Source organism: Ruditapes philippinarum, unplaced genomic scaffold (genome assembly GCF_026571515.1).
Source record: "Ruditapes philippinarum isolate M1 unplaced genomic scaffold, ASM2657151v2 ctg688_1_1_1_1, whole genome shotgun sequence".
In the NCBI taxonomy this organism is placed as follows: Eukaryota; Metazoa; Mollusca; class Bivalvia; order Venerida; family Veneridae; genus Ruditapes; species Ruditapes philippinarum.
This window is the reverse complement of record NW_026864940.1, coordinates 269628-293245: the sequence shown is the minus strand read 5'-3', so window position 1 is coordinate 293245 and position 23618 is coordinate 269628. Positions and strand designations below refer to the sequence as shown.

General features: G+C 32.4%; 1 protein-coding gene across 1 annotated transcript; it reads left to right on the top strand.

The window, feature by feature from the left end:
* Window positions 1-19478: 19478 nt before the first annotated feature.
* Window positions 19479-22665, top strand: LOC132727346 (uncharacterized). The gene has a single exon (XM_060712781.1). It carries the CDS (start codon window positions 19575-19577, stop codon window positions 21684-21686), a length of 2112 nt encoding a protein of 703 aa, XP_060568764.1. The 5' UTR covers window positions 19479-19574; the 3' UTR covers window positions 21687-22665.
* The last annotated feature ends 953 nt before the right edge of the window (window positions 22666-23618 follow it).

Genomic DNA, 23618 nt, shown 5'->3' with positions numbered 1-23618 from the left:
ATATGATATTGATATTTGCATTTGACTCCGCCTTATCTACCTGTTGATGACGTAAATTGCACCATTACACATTTTTAGCTGGAAACGATTAAAAAAAATGTTAATTTAAAATTGAACTAAATTAGTTAGTTTACATTGAATAGGTCGAATTGGAAAAAAGAACACATATTAAAAAACCAAAAAAAAACCCACCGAAATGTTACATTTTTTTCTGATAAGACAAGTTCTTTTCTTGACATTGACCGTTAAGATCCAATTAATGAAATTTGCTTACTAGATTTTAAATTGTCTTATCTTACAAATTTGATTCATAATTTGACTAAAGAACACATGACAAAACCAACATATGACAAAACCAATATGTTCAAAATTCTGACATTGTCCTTTATTCGACCGTTACCGTTAAGGTCAAATTATTGAAATTTGCTTCAATTGTCATTTATGTACAATTAGATCCATGATAAAGCTGACATATTTAATTTTGCTTACATTTTCATTACTTTGTTTTTTTTTATAGATTTGATTAATTTTTGGACAAGAGAGCACTTATTGCAAAACAGATATGATAATGAGACCATATGTGACCTTGACATTGAAGACATTCACCGTCAAGGTCAAATATGAAATTGAAATTGATTTTGTTACAAATAATACTGTTTTGTAGGAGTGCTCTTACTACAATACTACAATATTCTTCCTGCTATATTCTTCCTCTAAAGTGCTATAAAAGTCTAGCGTAGTCCTCGCTAAGTGCTGGCTCTTGTCATTTTTTTAATAGTAACAAAGAGTTTATCGCACTAAGGCACAATAATAATGCCTTTTATAAGCACGCTTCATAGTTATGAAACGACATAATTTTCAAATATAAGGATACCCGAGGAAGAAGTATTTTAGTTTAATACGAAAATCATTACTGAAAACATTGTATAAAATTCTGAACATGCGATTTATTCTTGACCAGTGTGATGTTGTTAAACAAGTCTTTCTTTTTAAATATCTTAACAATCCAATATACAATCCTAGTGTTTTCTTTTAATAAAAGAACATAGATTTATGTAATTTCCATTGTAGCCATTTTAATATTACAATTAAACAAACTATCATTTCAGTTTCATGTAATAAAACAACAACAAGAAATCTAGTTATATCTGTTATTTACATAAGAATATCTAATGGAGTGTTATTTCTCTAATTTCTCTAATTTTGTTTTTTATTATCCTTGCAGAATGTTTCAATCGCCTGAATATAGTAACATATTGTCACTGAAGTTATCTGAAGTATTAGAGGATGTTGGTTTAAATGGAGAAATGGTTATGAAAAGAAGAAGGGTTCTCATGATGGTAGAGAATATTCAAACTGTGTCTTGCAGGCCAGGATATGATAACATCACTGTATATTGTTTTGGGAGTCAATCTGAAGGCACAACTACTGAAGGTCTTAATTCAGATATTGACCTACTGCATGTGTTTTATAATTTTAATGTAATACAAAACTGGTCAGAGTGGAAACAGAATAAATCAAATTTTCTTATGATACAAGATGAGAATGTTACACCTGGATATTGTTTCCTACAACTACTACGATCTGATGAACCCCTTTATGAGACAATTATTCCTAATGGAGATTTTATCAAAGATAATAAAGGGAGGATATTATTGAAAATACAACATTGACTGCAGGTTTAATTGAAGATGCTGTGAGACACGGTCCATCAAATGCTATGCACGGGGTGAAAGGATACATTGACACTGATATTGTTATGGGTTATCCTTGTTATTCATTGCCACAATCAGCTTTACATTCACTAGACGGACAAAGCATAGGGAGATGGCCAACATCTGAAATGATCAGATATGCTGTAAGTAACGGTTGTTTTGTTGTTGGTGCTAGCAGTAAGATTAGTACTTACCCGGAACTAGAATGGAGAGTATCGACATCATTAGGAGAAAGATGCTTTATGTTTAATCTAAACATAACACAATTACATTGTTATGTTTTGATGAAAGTTATTTTGAAAACTTTTCTAACACCTCAAAGAGAAAGTGCATTGTCTAGTTATATGTGTAAAACTGTAGTGTTCCACTGTATACAAAACACCGATCGAAACATTTGGAAAAAGAGCAATCTTTTCACCTGTTTAACATATTGCATGCTTGAACTACAAAGTTATATTCGAAATGAAAATTGTCCACATTTTACCATTCCGGAAAACAACCTTATGGCCGGACAATTTACCGCAGAAGAGAAGCTTGACATTTTACGAAAGATAAGTGACATAATACAGAATGATTGTAGATGTTGGCTTCGAATAAGAATTGATGATATTGGTAATCGACTACAGGTCAAATTTCATACAATTCGTGTGATACCTCATGGTATGCGTACTCCTCGTCTCATTAATGAAAATATTACGAGTTTTTTATTTCTAAACTTAGCACAAACTATTAGCAATTGTACATTAAAGATTTTAAATTTCTTGCGAAAAATGCAAGTCAATCTCAAACAATGTATCCTTAGGCTAGCAAACTATTGTGTACATGGATCGAGACTAGAACAGCTTGCAAGTCGTTTTTTGGTACCATTTATTTTGTCCACCATTGGATCTATAATGGTATCATCAAATAGTCGACAGAATTATGCAATTCAATGTCAAGCACTAAAGTGGCTCTCACTGGGTTTAAACTCGGATTTGACATCCGGTAGACTAAAACTTGCGTCAGTTTTATATTGTGTAGGTGATATGGATAGAGCGGAGTTCATTCTGAGACACACTGAAAATCGATACAACTGTGATATTGTGGAACCTGTATGTGCTTGCTGGACTCATCAAAAGCCTTATGTGTCTTCAGAATTTAAGAGAAAATGTTGCGAACTAAACGAACATTGCATCAATCTTGTCACATCATTTTGTGTCAGATTCATGCAAACGGAGGTCAACTGTGTACCTCGGGAGTTACAATATGAACTGATAAGATCTACAGAAGATGACATGCAACATAGAACTAGCTTTGACAATCAGTGGATGAACTTTGCAGTGGTTGATTCTCTCCCTTTTCTCTACTTTTTACAATACAAGACATACGGACATCTACAAAGACAACAGGATCAAAAACGAGCACTTTGTAACCTTGTTAATACTGCCGTGTGTGGTAAAAACCTAGGCCACAGGGAGACAGCTCTAAACCTCGTAGGTCAATGTAAGGAACAGGAAAACAAACTGATTGAAGCGGTACAGTGTTATATGCTTTCTCTTCAACTACGAGGAAGGAACAACGCCGCAAAATTTCACATTTGTAATTTATTAAGAAAATATGCTTCTCGCATGTAGTGGTTTAATCATTTCTCTACGTGCAGTGTGAAATGTTCGTATTTTAACAGTAAAATATGGTGAATTCTACATTTGAGCCGCGTCATGACAAAACCAACATAATGGGTTTGCGACCAGCATGGATCCAGACCAGCCTGCGCATCCTCGCAGTGTGATCAGGATCCATGCTGTTCGCTTACAAACCTTTCTATTACAAGTAGAGAAACTGATAGCGAACAGCATGGATCCTCATCAGACTGCGCGGATGCGCAGGCTGGTCTGAATCCATGCTGGTCGCAAACCCATTATGTTGGTTTTGTCATGACATGGCTCATTTATCTTATTTATAATTGTCCAATCGCAAGTAAGACATCTAGACCCCTTGACTTCTCGACCCCTTAAGATATTAAGATGACATCTAGACCCCTTGACTCTTAGACCCCTTGTAAGATGACTTTTCGACCCCTACTGACTAAGACATTTCGACCCCTGTTTTAAATTTTGGGCTTTAAAATACTCGTTAATATATTTTGAAAAAAATGTAAGACATATATATAATATTTAAGTTTTTTGTTTAAATTTATATGTTTTTTCTGAAATATCAGTTGCAAAATTTACATTTTTTTAAATTTAATTTTGGTGATTAATAAACAAATCACAGTTTTCATTTGTTTAATTACGGACTAAAATCGGATTAAAGTCCCGTGGTTTAATGTAATGGTGCTAATTTATAATTTCGTCATTAGCGCATTAAGTTACAATTATTTTTTTTTTATTAATAATAACTAGAAATTTGTAAACTTCAGTTTATTGTTTTGTAAGCCATAATTATGTTACATTGGCAATGAACGTTTATACTAAATAAAATATTGAATTGTGTGTAATAGTTTACAGAAATGTAAGTATTGACTGCGTAATAATTTACGGAAGCTGACACCCATATTTATCAAAATAAAAAAAAATATATCAGTAATTATAGGTAAATGATATAGTTGAAGATATATTTATTGACTTGGTCTGTCAGATATTTACAAAAAAATATATATGACTCACTACAAAAACAATTAAAATTCGTTTTTGCAACGGTGAAAATTAGAATGAGCGTGCTTCAAACTGTATCCAATAAAAAATAATTAAATAATAAAGGATTTATTTTTGATACACATTTTGATACACATTTAATCACTTTCATACATATTTTGACTACAAAAAATGAAAATGACTTTAATAAGTTATCATCATACATCTCCCGTGTGCAGGTTTAACGTCATACATGTATGTCTTTAATCAGTGACACGTCATAGGATTAACGCGTGCCGTTAAATAATCAAATTATCGGTCATCATTCAGTGACACGTAATAGGATTAACACCGGCGGCGCGTGCCGATACTAATTAAATTATCGGTCATTAGAATAATACATGTATTATCAATAAAAACATGACTTTAGTATTAGTTTTCTATGCAGACGACATTATTCTGTTATCGAACACTGCAGACAATCTCCAAATTTGCTTGAACAATTTTAATGATTACTGAAAAAATGGCATTTAAAGGTGAACATAAACAAAACAAAAATAGTAATTTTTGGTGCTCGACAAACTGTTTTACCTAGGAGATGAAAATATGGAGATATCCGACTCATACCATTACTTAGGCCGCGCGACCAATTTAATTTTGTAAATACGTACTAATGAATTTTACCCGGCTTAGTTTTTTAAATCGTTTTTATTAACAGTCCATTTACTACACTGATTAACAGTTTGCCGGTTTACCAAAGTAAATGTGTTACGATTCATTTGAAATACTGCAATCCTATTAGACAAGATATTGTAAATATTGTAGTAATTACATACATGTATATAAAGATAATGATAGTGGCTGCGTATTCTATGTATTGTTATGTCAATGTAATGTGTGTACATGTATATATTTATCTGTGTTACTGTTTTTGTAAATAATATACAAAAACGATTAATAAACGGCTGAAAATGTTCTAACCTAGTAATTACTTTGTGTTTTATCTTAAAAAAAACGCACCGTCTTTCCTAATATAACAATACATTAATTAAGGGGTCGAAATGTCCGGTATATTTATGGGGTCTAAGTGTCTTAGGGGTCTAAGTGTCAGGGGCCGAGATGTCTTAAGGGTCGAGGTGTCAAGGGGTCGAGGTGTCAAGGGGTCTAGATGTCATAGACTCGTCCAATCTATATTTAACTGTCTAATTCTGTCTTTAGCTTTCGATGAAGTAACTTTATAAATGTCATAATACATGTACATGTATTTTGTTAAAAGTGTTTTATATCAAGTTATGCACATTAAACGTCAGTATTATGATATTGAGGAAAACGTTTATACAATTGATACACACATCATCAAGCCTGCTGTAACAAATATGGACCCTAAATATATTTCTTCTATTCTGTTTTTATTTAATATTTCATACGTTTCCTAAGTTACTAAACCAACAATCATGTGTACACATATTAAAATCAGCCAGCATGTCATTTTTGGAAATAAAAACATTAATATTCGTATAGTAGTGTTGAATATGTTATATTAGAGATATTAAAATTTACACCAGCTGTAACATTAAATTTTGACCCTGTTGCAAATTGACCCCATGGGTCATTTTTTCAATGTTGAGAACTAAACCTTGGTAATTTTTTCAACTTTAAGAATTGACCCTGCCAAAATTTAACTTTAAATTTTGATCAAAAGTCGTTGAGAAATGAGCAGTCATTATTTGTTTTTATCAATTTTGGTCATTGTAAACTTTTAGTTTAACGTCTGTATTTAGAAGAGTTTACAAGAATCAGAATTTCTCCCAGGAGTCATAAAAATACTTTCACATGCATTATATTAACGGATGCAAACTACTTCGGCGAGAAAGGCAATATAATATGTGTGTTGGAGAGGGAACTGTTTAACACCAGTTAAAGACAATGATTTCCAACAGATGGGTCTATGAGGTCGGAATCCGACATGCCCCTCGAAACTTCCAAAAATAGCTGCCGGTTTCTTTTTGCCGCGCCAGTTTTTGGCAAATTCAACCCCTATTTTTACACGCTTTAAAAAAATGAAAACTATCTTAAATTGTCATATTTACTAAATGGTTTAAAAGTTAATATGTTTTGTTTTTCTATCTTTAATACTTTTTTGTAAAAATGCATTGAAAGTTTGCATTTGCCATGGCAAAGTGTGTTTTGCCATGGCATTTCGGCATTTTGCCATGGCAAATAATTTTGCCATGGGCAAATTAGAAAGAATTGCCATGGCAAGTTTTTTCCTACTTTTTGCCATGGCAAATTTGCCATGGCAATTATTTTTTTTAAAACATCACAAAACATTTCTAAAACTTATCCTATGACATGTTATTGGTGCTATTGTTATGTTTTTATTGCAATCTCTAATTTTTTTTCATTTTCCATGGCAAATTTTTGCCATAGAAATGCATGGCAAATTACTGCCATGGCAAATTTTGCCATGGCAATTCCATGGCAAAAAATTTGCCATGGCAATTCAATGGCAATTACAAAAAAGTTTGCCATGGCAAAAATATTATAATAATAAAAACAACACTTTTTCTTTGATTTTTTTTAATTATTTAATTGCATCCATAGGAAAATATAAGTCAATTTTTGTGTAAAATGTTTTAGTGTTCATTAAAAAATGGTCTGTGGAATGTTTTAATTTTCAATTTTATTCTGATGGTACTATATTTACCAGGATTGGGAGGAGTGTAAGAATTAAGTGGCCAATCATCAAATCATACGGAATCAATCCTGCGCTAAACTATCATTTGTTTAGGATATTAACCTCAATTTAAGAAGGAAATGTTCTAGTTGAAGCGAAAATGGAAAAGTAACCGCCCCTTAAAGAGTACTCATCATTTGCATTAAATCAAAACACGAAGGGGGCAGGGGACCTAAAAATGAACAATTTTGTAATTCAGTGTGGCTAGAAACACAATTCCAAATATTTCAAAATCTGTTTCACAGGCAGATAACCAGTTGCACAGCATTATTCAATGATTTTATGACATACATTGAAGAAAATAATAGTTTTGAATGCATTGCTCCTTAAAATATGACTGGCAGCAATTTATATTTACCCCCACCCAGCCAAAATCACACCTAAAATATACCAATATGGGCAATCTTCATGAAGGTGCAGCATACTCTAGAATTCGTTGGATTCTTTTAAATTAATATAACTAACACACAGTGCAATCAATGGCTTTTTCAAAAATGACCAATAAAGTGTCTGTCATGCGTTTAGATTTTTCACAAAATTTATCTTGTTTGGTGCCAACTGTCAAAGCTTGATTTTTAACTTTTTCACCTCCATTCGGAGAGTCACAAATACATACAAAGCTACCAAAATGCTTAGTTTCGGGTAAAAAAAACAACAAAAATACTGCTCGTTTCCTACACACAAACGAGAAAGAATTACAGACAGAGAAATATCAGAAGTTTCCAGTACCTTCAAAACACCATGTCTGAGTTATTAAAACAATTGATCGGGTCCATCATTCGAATATGTTCCCTGTCCCCATATTTCCCGTCGATAATTTGTATAATTTTTTTCTGTAAAATATGATAAACAAAACCAACAAGGAAAGAAAGTATGTTTGCGGTGGTTCCCTCGTCATGTAATTTCGTTGATTCGTTATACATATTGAAAATGTAAGCAACGATTGATTCAAGAATTAATATAGGGCCGGGAAATATATTTGAATATTCGAAATAGAACATCGAAAAACGAATACGAACATTCGAAAAACATATTTGCCATGGCAAAATGCCGAAATGCCATGGCAAAACACACTTTGCCATGGCAAATGCAAACTTTCAATGCATTTTTACAAAAAAGTATTAAAGATAGAAAAACAAAACATATTAACTTTTAAACCATTTAGTAAATATGACAATTTAAGATAGTTTTCATTTTTTTAAAGCGCGTAAAAATAGGGGTTGAATTTGCCAAAAACTGGCGCGGCAAAAAGAAACCGGCAGCTATTCAAAGAGGAAACATCTTTTAAAACATTTTTTTGTGTGTTTTGACATCCTTTAAGATATTTTATGTAGTGTGCATAAATAGGTCGACTTATACCCAGTAATAAATACATATTAATATCTTCCAGTAATATAAAACTGACAGTTTTAAGGTATGCGTAAGGTAATAAAAGTTGTGCGCTTTAAGTTATAACTTGTTTTCTAATCCTTCTCAATATTTTATTTAACCCTATATGCATGTATAAATATACCATTTTCTTATTCTTATTTGATGCTATCTGCTTGCAACTGTTTCTGTACTGATCAGGGGCAACAACCGTTGCTGATACACTACATTTCGAGTAGCGATTATTTCCCCTGATAAGGCTGATAACAGAAAAGTATATGAACAAAAATGTACTGTGATAACAACGTACGGTCCAAATGTATGAAAGTTTGAAATATATCACGGCTGTTGTAAATCCGTCCGGAGTGATCCGGGAACGACCGTGGTACGACCGAGAACAACCGGAGTACATCCGTAACTCTGCCGGCAACATCCGGGATGATCCGGAAACATCCGGCATTCGACCCCGAATGGAATAAAATATTTAATATCACCGGGTGGTCCGGGGTGATTCGGGAAGTATAGCTTTGCCGGCTTTATCCTTAGCTCTGCCAGGAACGACCGGGGTTACACCGGGGAAGCACTGTAGCTTTGACGGCACAAACATGGATGATCTGGGGTAATATATAGCCAGTTAAGCTGGCAGAGCCCCGGTGAATGCCGTCAGAGCTTCGGAGGATGCCGACAGAGCCCCGAAGGATGACGATTGATCTGTTCATTTCAAAGAATCACGACAATTTGCGATGGTTGGACTTGTTTGTATTAAAACCCTTCCCTTTTCTCTTCTATCCAGTCTTGCATAAAGAAATTAATTCAGAAAATCATGATGAATTACTGTTCAGGAAGAATAGATATTATATCAAAATAAAAATTATGTATCAATGTAATCATTTTCGCGCGTTTTCAATCCACTAGGGTTCTATCGGGGCTCTTGCTGGATCGTCCTGGGCCCTGTCGGGGCTCAGCCTGGACCGACCGGGGCTCTGTCCGGATCAACCGGGGCCCTTCCGGCGTGAACCGTAGCTTCACATTGACTCTGCCTGGATGCTGCCGGGGTAAGTGTGACCGCACCAATAATTTCAACCCGGATCGTCCCGGATCATCCCAGTAACTGACCGGAGTGGTCCTGAGCTCTGCCGGGATTAAGTGAGACTGCAGCATAAGAGACTAAATAACTAACCCAAGTAGGCAATTACTATTTAAAGAGATGCGTTTTCTAGGTATATAAATTGGAAATTGTTTTGACAACGACGCGTGTTCAATAATTCAGTTGAGCAGAAAATCACACTACAATTTTTTTTCTAAAAGTTAGTAACTCATGATAAACCACACATTGTACAATCGAATGGGCAGACAGCAGACAACACTAACTAACTAACTAATTAACTAATAATCATACAATATATTAATTTATATGCTGTAAAATAAAACATTTATTATTGTGGAAAATTTAGAAAATGGTTTTCGTAAGCATGAGGTCTATTAGAAATTATCATGAATAAATGAATATTTGAAATGAACAAAAATGTTTTACGCTTTCCTAGTTACTAAAGCGCTGAAAATTGTTTCCTTGAACGGCTTTCAGCGTTATTCGTTCTTGCTGATGAATGCCTGTCGATGTTATCATTAAAAAGAAGCGAACGGCTGATGACGTTACTAAACTTTTGATGACACTCAAACTTAAATACCCTATAACTTTAACAGAAAAGCATTTTTGAAGGCTTGGTTATATTTAATGACGTAATGTTAACGTTTACGAATCGTATGATAAAATGATTTATTATCATGAGAAAATATAAGTTTTTGTAACTTTAAAAAAAAAATGCCGCATCGCATCGGATAGTGTGGTTATTTTCTGTCAAATTTCACGTGAAGTAAAGTTCGCACAGGGCCAAAAATTTAGTAGCATGCTCCTTTGGATGTTGACTTTGAATCCATAACATTGATTTACTCGAACACAGTTGGGATATGTTTAAAATAGATGAATACTTACCGCTCGTCAAGTGTTTTCTGCGCCGACATGTATATACTGGTACAGCTGTAGACGCTTGAACTGCCCATTTGATTGTACGGTGTGAACCAATTGTCGTGAACTTAGTAATCAACTGTATATATTTATGAAAGAATTTTCATCTACCATTTTCCTAAAATTGAAGAACCATGTACAGTACTTTCATCAACCAGTTTTAAGGCTAGATAAGATGTGTAAAGAAATTGATAAATTTTATTATGAATGCCTTTATTGTGACGTTTAAATGATTATTACAGCCTTAAATATACATGATAACGATGGACACAATTTGGCAAACACGCGCTTAAAATAATTTAATTTAAGTAAAAAAAAGTTCTCACGTTCATATCTATTGTTTTAATTTATTTTCATGAATATTCCGAATGATATATAATTTTACAATGAAAGATAAATACTCAAATGCCTTTATTATCAAATATGTAAAAATGGTTCGTATTTTGCTTTCCAATGACATGATCGGTATGATTTTCGATGGTAGTTTTGCATACTGTTCAAAAGAATACATAAAGAAACATCGCTCAAAACCAAGGAATACAAAAAAGTAAACCATTAAATTACGCTATTATATTGAACGAGTTTTCTTTTAGTAGTTTCGAAATTTAAAGAGGAAGAAACAATGGGATTTTTAATATTGATGATATCAAAACACTTGAAATAATTTTGATTAAAAGAAAAAATATTTACGCATGAATGCTACAAAAAAGTACAAACTAGGATAATATAAATGCATATTTATGAATAATTATTATTTTATATATGTTTATTTGAATGAATATAGATTATTATTTCTATTAAATATCATTTTCTTGAAATTGTATTTAATTATGTTTTTTTATCATGACTTGATATGCAACAGGATTACATGTATAGCAAGGAACGTTACAATATAGCGGTGTGATTCATTTCACTTTTTTCCTGACCAATGTCTATTGTTTTTTTTTCTAACTGATTATTTTCATAAATATTATGAATGCTATATTTTACATTAACTCGACAAAGGCAAAAGACTTGATGTCGTTATAACAACATACATTTGAATTTTCAGATTTATACTGTGCATTACGCCTCCTTTGTCATAAAGTTTATAACTATATAATCAGGGTATTAAAATTATATTGTTGTAGAATAATGTAGGTTCGAGATTAAATGTGAAGGAATATAAACTCGAAGGCCCAGAGCCCTTTGTGATTAAATACAAAAGAATTGAGAGAATAATCTGACAATATTATACTATAATGCACGAACATTTAATATCACTTTAACATGCTAATCATGCTAATCAATAAGACCATTGTACTACATTGAGCGCAGAAATATTTTTCCTGACGTCATTTGGTTCAGGATGCGATATCTGATGGGATAAGAGGAGAAGGTTTTTCTCTTTATGCTCTGCACATATCGTTGAATACTGCACTTGACTGTCGTAGAACAAATCGAAACTTTTACTGATATTCATATCATGTATTAAAGCTTATAAAATGTATTAATGGATAAGTTGTTGTTTTTTTGCTTCATCATGTAAAAAGGAAAGTATGAGAATAGCAATGAATCTAATGAACCATCTAGGGTATCATATTGGTATAATATATCCTCAAATAAACTAATGTTTTTAAAATTGAAACTGGACAGGACATTTAAAAATAATTATATAGTTTTTTTCTATTGATATACTATACAAACGTCATCATCCAACAGGAGGTAGGCACATGCAGTGTTTGTCAAATTATTCTGCATGATGAATAAGTTTACAATAGCCAATCGAATGAGAGTACATGAATTCTCTCACTGAATGAAACCAATTAGATAAATGTTCGCAATTTTAACATTTGAAATGATGAATCAACTTTTGTACTTAATGATTTAGGATTCTCAAGTTCGTGAACTCACGATTTTAACTTCACAATTCACGATTTCAACTTCAAGAATTCTCAATTTCAACTTCACGAATTCATAATTTCAACTTCATGAATTCACGATTTCTGAATTAACTACAACACTTTTTATTGTCAATTCGTACTCATGTAAATTGCATTTAATTACAAATTGCGTTCATACCATACATCACCTTATCTTCTTTAATAAAATATTGGTTGCCGCTTTCAAATGTGTATAAATCAAAGGTACCAGTAAAGTAACGAGAACAATAATGATTATATTATCATACTTTTGAATTAAACAGGCAACACTTAACATGTGATACATGAATTAAAAAATGCGGTACTAAAATGTATTCACCACTTTTGCATACTACATATATCAATTAATAGGATCTTCTGTCTCGTGGTGACACCACTGATTCAAAAGTGCGTAATTATGAAGTGAATAATGGATTGATGTTAGAGCAGTTACTTCCCTTAGAAAGGGAACAAAGATAGTGCATCAAATATTTTAAAATTTCCCACCGAGTTCCACTTAGTTGTTTAGGGATTTATCAAACAGTTAATTTAGTTTATTTAAAATATTATCTGTGTAATCACTACATGCATTTGTTTGAGAAATAAAAAAATTCAGCAAGTCTGAAGTTATATATTTAGCTTTTTTTTTTAACAATAAATCATAAATATTTGAATAATCATACATAAATGACCTTTAAAAAAACAATGAACTTATTTTCATTTAAAAACGATTAATAAAAGGACTAGGTATGGCCAAGTTCTTTGGATTATGTGAGGGGAGCACGGTGACATTACATGTTCAAAACCGATTTGAATACAGTACTATTTGGGTTTCAAAAATATTTTTCAGTTTATAAAATCGTTATGTTTACAATGTATAAATCAATGTTAAAATAATTGTAAGAAACAAATCCTTTTTTGGTGTGACTATTGCAAGATTAACATGCGAAATTGCGTAACATATTAATGAATTGTTTCGCCAAACATAGATTAAAAGTTTAAGATTTCATTTAACGACAAAGCCCATCTTTTCAAGAGCACATTGAGAAATTATTATATTATAATACATGTAAAATACTAGTACGATGTTCAAATTGTAGTTGCAAAGTTTTTAAACGGAATATTATTCAATTATCCTTGTCGTTGTTTGGTTGAAACTCATATGCAATCTTATTATCCATGTTGATTTTTTTGTTATTTATCATATGTCAAGTATCCATGTTAATATTTCTTATACATCATATGTCAACTACCCATTGCAACGTTTTGATACTGATCACATGTCAATTTTCCATGTCGTTGTCTTTCTTATAATAATATGTTGATTATCCATAGTAGATCTTTTATCATATATCATATGTTTATAATGCATGCCAATATTTTTTACTCACATCTGATGAGATATTACCAAAGCACATTCAGCATTTGCACCCATATGATGCCCAATAGAAATCACTACTTAGTCCATTCTTACCGTTTTAGCCTCTTTTTGTTTTTTCAAGTCCAAAAGGTTCATATCAAATCCAAATCGCACCGATCAAGACTTGTTTACAATTTTCGAGAGTCAAAAATCCATATCAGATCTTTATCTTAATTGAAGTAACAAAATTCTGTCAAAATGTAAAACAAATAGTTGTGTTAAATAAAGAGGTCATGAAACATGCTTAAGAACACACTTATTCTATTGGACTTGTACACAGCTGCAAATCCTATTACAATAAAATTCAGTATCGTACTAAACGATGTATTTTAACCTCATAATTTATCATATACTTATAAAGCATGTCAAAATCTATTATGAATATCAAGTAAAGTAACTATATCTCGCAATTACAATTGCAATCGCAATTATGGTGAACGTGGACGGTATCCAGTCTCTATTACATGTATAATTAAAACTAGAAATTTTTTATTTTGGAATGGTCTCATCCAGGGGAAATAAAATAGAGTGCCGTTTCTACACAAGGACTTTCCGAATTATGCTGGAAATAATTCACGTGCATAAACATAAACTTAGAAAACAAACGTTAATATACCGATACAAGCAGTTGTGTCACGTACAGCTTCTGAATCAAATGAAATATGATAAACAAGATCAACAAGGAAAGGCGACTTTCAATGAACACAACCCCCATACGACCCAGCAACAAGAACCAGTGGCAAGGATCCCAGGCGGACCCCAAACAAAAAAGTACAGGACACAAGACAGAGCACGGACAGGTTAATCACTATAATAATGATAAATAATTTGTAACTGATAAGGAATTCAAAGAAAACAATTAAATGATTAGATAATAGGAAATAATTTTTAACTGATAAGGAATTAAAAAACAAAACAAAAAAAATGATTGAATAATAGGCCCACAAAGTCAAAGGGCACGAGGGAAGGGGACAGGAGACCGGGGGAAGGGTGGGGGGGTATGGGTTAATCAAAGAAATAAAAACTAGGGGCAAAGTGGAAGATACTTACCGTGGACGAGAAGACAACAAGGGACACAAGCAAAAGTGTCACCAAAACAGTATGAAACAACATAGATATACATCTGAGGAACACAGAGGGCCGCCGCCTTGGAACAGTCAGCAGCACAAGTACTTCTGGAGAGTTTAAACCGGTTAATGGTGCACTATTAAGAAGGTTTATACTATAAAAGTTTTAAAGAGGATCATATGTACAAATAATATTCCAAAATGTCATTGGATGATATTTGTATTCAAATTTAGAACAGCGAATCATAAACCTTCAGTAGTAAAAGTCGGAAGACACGAACGGTCTCCATATAATGAACTTCTTTGCATATTGTGTAGCGATAATCAACTGAATTGCATTTCTTGGTTTGAATCACTATTTTAGTCAAATAACAAATATGTATTAGGGAGCCTCGTGAAATTTATTAACGCTATTATGAAAATTTCTTTCACAAACTTAATATCTCCATATTTCAGACAATAGCTCATTTGATATTTCTCATCATGCTGTAATTTGTTTTGCCCGTTTTTTTATTCTATTTTTCTCATCAATATTTTCATTGTACATTGTTTGTAATATCCTACATTTCAAAATAATGGCATGTTACATTTTAGAAATACCGGTTTAGATTATCAATATATAAAAGCTTTAATTTGATATAATTCACATTTCACAGACAGAGTCTTTTCCAAAATCTTCAAGTCATATATCTATGCATATCATAATGCTACTAAATATATGATTGAAATTACTTTTAGTTTTAAGATAGATAACTGTCATGTTCGACATCCAGGTACAGAATTATTTTAAACACTTTCTACCTTCTTGCGTCAATGGCTACTAAATGTCTCTACTGTATAAAGTTACAGCCCTGTTCAAAAACTACAACAATTGACATTCTCCATATTAATTTTTCAAATGCAGTTAAAAAAATAAATTGACTGAAAGAAAATCAACCGCTGCTCGATATTTCATAGTTTAGAAAAAACATATTCGTAAATATTATTTACTCTCTAGTTTCCATTTTCTCAGGTTTCTATCGATAGTTTCTAGGCACTGTATTGTCTAAATTGAATATTATACAATTTGTCTTGTATCGGAACCATTAATTCTCTGTAATATACACAATTTGTTATGTTCCAAATATTGTATTAAAATGCGTTGGCGAAAAAAAGATTCGTTCCGTTCTTCTGTCCGAACTTTTGTTATATACCATATGTCAATTATCCATGTTGATATTTTGTTATTTATCATATGTTAATTTTGTAAATAAATATTCTTTTTTCAGTATCATAAAAATAAACACATCAATATTTATAGCTCAAATGGTAGCTTTCCATGTAATTATACAAGTAAAGTTTCTTTTTAAACCTTATAACCACTGACTTCCAGAACTCCATCTTATTTGTTCAGCCTATCGTTTTCTAGTCGAGTGAACAAGCATCATACGTTTATATGTTTTTCATGTTTCAATAATTTATACTACTCAAGCCGGGGCTTTATGCATCATAACTATTGAAATCATTCCGCATTGAAATTCAACACTGTGGCATGCGAAGGAAAGATTTTTTATTGGCTGATACGACTTAAATTTCAGATTCAACAAGTATGTTTGTCTGCATATGTATATTGTGAATAATGTTTGTTTTAACTCGTGACATGTATATAGTAATTATTACTTTTTTCATAATTTTTTAATGTAACCTTTAATAAGTCAGTGTTGTACAATAAGAAAAAATGTAGAAATTTATTACTTTAACAATAGGTTCTTTTTCAACTGAAAGAGACAGTTACACTAGAAAATGTTAAAGGTATTTCCATTCCGTTGTTCAAAGCCCATTAAATGCTATCAAGTATTTTTTCTCTAATTTAAAAGTAAATAAATTTTTGTTAAAGATTTTATTATCACATTTACATAATGTTGTCAATTTATTCATAATCATGTTCTGATCATGTAACATTTCTATTTACAGTCCTACGCATAAAGCCTTCCAGCCTGCTCAATCTCAGTAAGGGCTTATCAGCTAGTAAATCACTATTAACTGTTTACATCCCATTAACACGTCCACTGAGTTGAAGTTTTGTCATCCCTTATTTGAAGTACAACACTAAGGAGCAAGAGCTGCGTCAAAAACGTGCCAGAAGTGGAGTGGTCGACACTAAACGTGGGACCGCGGCCCCAGCTAAGAAGCCGACTGCAAAGAAACCTGCGGCCAAGAAGCCAGCAGCAAAGAAGTAATTCAACACTCAACACTCGAATGATTTTGAAGTACAACACCAATTAAAACTAAGATGTGCAAGCAAATCTTAATGTGTGAAGGCTACTATTTCTTGAATTCGTAAACATTAAGTCTAGATGTAAGGGATAAGACATGTTCTATTTTGAAAATATTGTCGTACAGATTTCTACAGACCTCCCACAATGACAAATAACAGATTATCAAAGTATCTCCTGATAATGGGTGTAATAAATGAAATTAGGGCTAAAAGGTAAACATAGTTGAAAGATGGGGTAAAAATGATGTTGAAAAACTCTTCAGAGACGCAAAGTTGTGGAATGTGCGAATGCCAAATTGTTCGGAAAATGATTATGTCACGGTATTGAACTGTTCTCTAATCAAGGGAGATAGTTTGTAGGCGGCCGGATAGCTCAGTCAGTAGAACCGCAGTATGGTATTCCGATGGTCCCAGGTTTGAGTCGCGCACATTAAAAAATATAACTTTTTTTTAAAAAAAACCCCAAAACAAATTGTAGGTGTTTCAATCATAACCCATGGAGAAACAAAAATTAAGTAAGTAAAGTATGTAAGAGATCAATTGGGAGAGAACCTTTTTTCTACAGTGCAGAATTACTATCTGAATGCAAGCGTTGTATTGCTTTGAAAATTGTACATTTTATCTCTAATAAGTGTTGTACAACTCAACCCTACCGTCTGTTGAGGCCTTAAAGATGTTGTTTTTCCTAAAATACACTCACTTTTATCAATGTTTTTTTTCTCCATTCTTTTGTGAATGGGTCTGCGGCCTAATTGAATTGTAAAACTTCGCAATTATTTGTGAATATTCTTTGTATCACAAGCTACATTTTAGCTACTAAATGAATTATATGTTTTAACATAGCTTTATAAGTGATTTTCTAAAGAAATTAAGTTCCATAGTTAAGTGTCACTGTTACTTATGTTACTGAGTGACCCCCTACTCCCCACAAAATACTGTTTACAGATGTATTTTTTTACTGCAAAATACAAGACTCTTAACTAAAAGACCAGATATCTGATATTGTTATATGTTTCTTATCAACACCTATATCATGTGCGATTAGATTTATAGCTCTTGCTCCTGTTTTTCTAGAATTATCTCCATTTCATTTTTGAACTTGTAATTTATCAAAAATTAATATATTAAAGTATTATCTATGTTACTATAAATGATATCTACTCTTTGTGACAGGTGAACTAAAAAAATAATATTACTCACTTAGGCATGATTTGCCTTTAATAAGAATATAATTTACACAAGCATTTACATAGTGAGTTGTTCTCTATATCCTCCATCGTATCTTGGCACATGATAGGATCATAAAACATTCAAGGGTGCTGCTATCAGCGATACCGTGACAAGCCATGTGATTATAATTAAATGCTAATCACTGGTCAGAGATAGGAAAGTTTTGGGGAAAACATTAATAGGATTTAATTTAATGTTAAGTGTTTTTTATCTTAACCAATGACATAACCAGAAAGCATTATTTATTTATAGGCACGTTTTATTATTGTTACCGAGTAAAAAATCTCAATATGATTGAATTAGTTGCTTAGGGCCCGTCTACACATATCCAAGTCTTGAATGCAAGTATCATATTCTCTTGTATTGCATAGTGTAGACACCCTACTTATATGAGTTTTAAAGAGAAATTATGTGACATCCAAGAAGATAAGTCCTTGCAAGAAAGTTAGAACACGTTCTATATTTCTACAAGTTTTTGGCTGTCAAGACACTGATAACACCGGTTTGACACAAAACATGTGCCCCGAAGGTGTGATAGTGTTGTTTTTACTATTATTTTCTGACTTTTTTTGTTACTGATTCAGTGTTTATGATCTGTAAATTTTAGTAAATGTATACAATATCTTGGTCAGAGGAACAGATCAATACACTGAAACACAGAAGAGCAAAGCAAAAAAAAAAATCCTAAAAAAACAACAGTTTTTCAAGTAGTCAAAATGGATTTTAAATGATCTTGTTCATTAAGTGAATAACTTTCATCAAATAAAGAATTTGCATAAATTTATCAGCTAAAAAAATATTTTTCTCACATTTTCCATTATTTTAAAAGAATGTACACATTTCATTTTCATTTACTCCATTGTTTTAAGCTAATTGCATCATTTTCCCGCTTTTTTATTCACATATTTTACAGAAACATGATAGAATTGCAAAGACAAAGGTATAAATCCTGGGCAATCTTAATTAGACATTTCAGTAAAACTTGTGCCTGATAAAATATTGAAAGGGCCATTTATTTAGCTTATCTAAATGTGACATGTAAGAAACTTGAATAGGTGTAGACGCGGCCTTAAATGAAGCAAGAGGATATAAATGAATTATACATGAACATGTCAGGGACTAGCCGTTGTTTTCTTAGGGAAGAATTTGACACTCATTGCTTAGTACTGGTTGGCTACAGGAACGGATACACAACTGTTTATATAGGGATATAGTTTTCTACACAATCGAACTAAACAAAAATGTTTCAGTCGACTGAAAATGAAAGAAAATTGTCGCTGGTATTATCGGAGATATTAGAAGATGTTGGTGTAAATATGGAAATAATTATGGAGAGAAGAAGTGCGTATATGCTGAGGGAGAGTATTGGAACTATTACGCGTAGGTCAGTTGGTGAAATCGTAAGTGTTTTCTATCTTGGAAGTCAGTCTGAAGGTTCCACTACTGGAGGACTTGCTTCAGATGTTGACATTCTGAATGTAGATCATAACTATAATGTGATACAGGACCACGACAAGGGCTGGTTGGAGTGGAAACAAAATAAGATAAATCTTCTAATGATACAGGATGAAAATGAAAATGTAACACCTGGATATTGTTTCCTACAGTTAATTCGATCTGATGAACCTCGCTTCGAGACAAACATTCCTAATGAAAATTATATCAGAGATAGAAAAGGAAGGATCTTATTGAACAATTATTTAAGGAATTGGACACATGAAGATGCCGAGAGACATGGTCCATCTAACGCTATATCTGGTTATGAAGGTTATAGTAACGTTGACATAGTAAAGGCCCTTCCATGTAATTCATGGCCAAAATCAGCTTCAAGTTTCCTTGAAAGACACGACGTAGATATATGGTCATCATCTGAAATCAAATTTGCTGCAAGCAACGGTTGTTTTGTTGTTGGTGTTAGCAGTAAAATAAGTACTTATCCGGATCAAGAATGGAGAATATCTACTTCCCTAGCAGAAAGATGTCTTATGTATAATCGAAATATAACACAATTTCACTGTTATGTGTTAATGAAAATTATTTTGAAAACCTTTTGGAACCCGAAACAAGAAAATGCTTTGTCTAGCTTTATGTGTAAAACTGTAATGCTACACTGTATTCAAAATAATACAGAACGAAACTTTTGGAAAAAGAACAACCTTGTTGCATGTTTAAGATTTTGCTTGCGAAAGCTTTATAGCTTTGTTCAAAATGACAATTGCCCGCATTTTTTTATTCCTGAAAACAACCTTATAGCCGGGCACTTTACACCAGAAGAGAAAAGTGACCTTTTATCGAAGATAAATGACACAATAAAGAGTAATGGAAGATGTTTGTTTCAAGTAAAAATAGATGATATTGGTCGAAGACTACAAGACAAACTGGGCTTTTATCGTTTAAGAGGTAATGAGATCCGCGATCCTTTCGAAGCATGTTCGAGTATGCTAATGTTTAATAAAGGTAAAGAAATAAGCAAATGTCAATTAATAGTTCTTGCACACATAGGCATATCTGCCGAACCAAAAGAAAAACTGGTGCAACTTCTTTCAAAGCTAGCATTCTATAGTGAACGTGGAAACAAACTGGAGAAACTTGCAATCAATCGTATTGTACCATTTATCTTTTCCACACTTGGGTTAATCATGGCATCGTCAAGTATTAGAGAGAATAATCCGATCCAATGTGAAGCATTAAAGTATATATCCTTGGGTTTAAACTCGGATGCAACATCTTGCAGGCTAAAATTAGCGTCAATGTTCTACTGTTCTGGTAATATGGAAACAACAGAATTCATTCTGAGACAAACTGAAATTCGATATGACCGTGATGTTTTCGAACATGTGTGTAATTGCTGGCGGTATCCATTTTCTGGTCTGTCTGAAAAATTTAAGAGAAGATGCCGGGAACATAGTACAGTTTGCCAAAATCAAGTTATATCATTCTGTATCCGATTCACACAAAATGAGGAAAATATTTGTCCGCAAGAGTTACGATATGAAATGGAGAGATCCTCGGAAAGAGATAAACCAAACAGAAGTCCTGAAGAAAAATTTTGGATGGACTATGCTGTGGTTGATCCTCACCCTTATCTCTATTTCCTGCAGTATAAGACTTACGGACATCTACAAAGACTCCAGGATCAACGAAGGGCACTAGGTAACTTTGAAAGGGTTGTGTTTACGGGAAAAAACTTTGGACATAGGGAGACGGCTCTTAACCTACTCGGCCAATGTATGGAACAAGAAAAAAAGCCAAAGGAAGCATTGTTTTATTATATATTATCTCTTCGTCAACGAGCAAAACACAATGTAGGGAATGTTCATATTTGTAATTTACTTTCAAAGTACGCCTCTTAATATTCAGTGGAATAAATAGCGCGTAGAGTCTCCACCTACAGAAAACTATGAAATGTCAGTTAAAGTGTACACTGTATTACAAGTTATTACAACGGTATAAGGATCATATAAATTTGCACTATAATTTATATATCTTCACTAATGTTGTGAAAATAACAGTGAAACCTTATTTAAAGATAATTTCAGGATATCAGAAATGTTGCAAATAAAGGTATTATGTTCAGTTCTGCAACCTGTGAGTTTGTTATCTGTCAGTACCCAAAGCACATGATATTATTTGACGTATACTTCATTTATGTCCAAAACGTATAAATAAATTTTCAGGGAATAACATACATGGTTTGCTGCCAAATGTTTGCATGACGATATTACTCAGTTCCCAATAAGTATTTGTATTTAGATGAGCAAAGACAAGAATGTTATTTAAACAATATTAATTACATGTATATTGGTTCCTGAAACTTTTTAAATTATCTATTCACGAAAAAACACGTCAGATATTTTCAAATGACGAACATACAAAATAAAAATGTAAAACATTACGATAATTTACTTATTATTCAAAGCATATATAATCATATATAATTATGATATATTACACATGTGTTTCTGCATTAATTATATGTCAGTGGGCCTTTAGATAATTTTAACATTTACGATGACGTCAACCGTCCGTCAAAAGGGACAATGTTGGAAATAAAACAAGTACATGACTGAAATAATAGCTTATATTATCAAAACACATAAGGATGTGTTGACATTTCAATTTAGATTAAAGTGCTTTATTTATCTATTAAATAATTGGATTTTAGGTTTTGTTTAGAAATAGATGTATGAATTTACTACTTTATTATTGTGAGAAACAATTCAAAACAAGTGAGGATATGATGACAAACACTTATAAAATGCCAAAGAAGGGGGAGTTAATTCTAACTGTTGTTTTATCTATGTTTATATATGTTATGTATACGATGTAGCAATGGAGATATGTGTTTTTGCAACACAATAAAGTTACATGAATCAAATAAGTGTTGGCTTGTATAATCATCAAAGACTAGAATGTTACACGAAGGATGCTACGTTATTGATATCTATGGGAAAACAAATAACTGACCATGAGTAAGCTTGACGATAGTGTTTAACACATAGGCACTCTAAGGGCCCGTCTACACCTATCCAAGTCTTGAATGCAAGTATCATATTCTCTTGTATTGCATAGAGTAGAATGAGTTTTAAAGAGAAATTATGTGACATCCAAGAAGATAATTCCTTGCAAGAGAGTTAGAACATGTTCTATTTTTCTACAAGTTTTTGGCTGTCAAGACACTGACAACACAGGTTTGACACAAAACATGTGCCCCGAAGGTGTGATAGTGTTGTATTTTTTTAGTATTTTCTGACTTTTTTTTGTTACTGATTCAGTGTTCATGATCTGTAAATTTAAGTAAATGTATACAATATCTTTGTCAGAGGAACAGATCAATACAATGAAACGCAGAAGAGCAAAGCAAAAAAAAAATCCATCCAAAAAATGATTTTTTCAAGTAGTCAAAATGGATTTTAAATGATCTTGTTCATTTAGTGAATAACTTTCATCAAATAAAGAATTTGCATAAATTTATCAGCTCAAAAAATATTTTTCTCACATTTTCCATTATTTAAAGGAATGTACACATTTCAATTTCATTTACTCCGTTGTATCATTTTCCCGCTTTTTTATTCACATATTTTACAGAAACATGATAGTATTGCAAAGACAAAGGCATAAATCCTGGGCAATCTTAATTAGACATTTCAGTAAAATTTGTGCCTGATTAAATATTGAAAGGGCCATTTTTTTAGCTTATCTAAATGTGACATTTAAGAAACTTGAATAGGTGTAGACGCGGCCTAATGCGAAAAAGCGTCTTAAACCCAATGACATACCAAAAA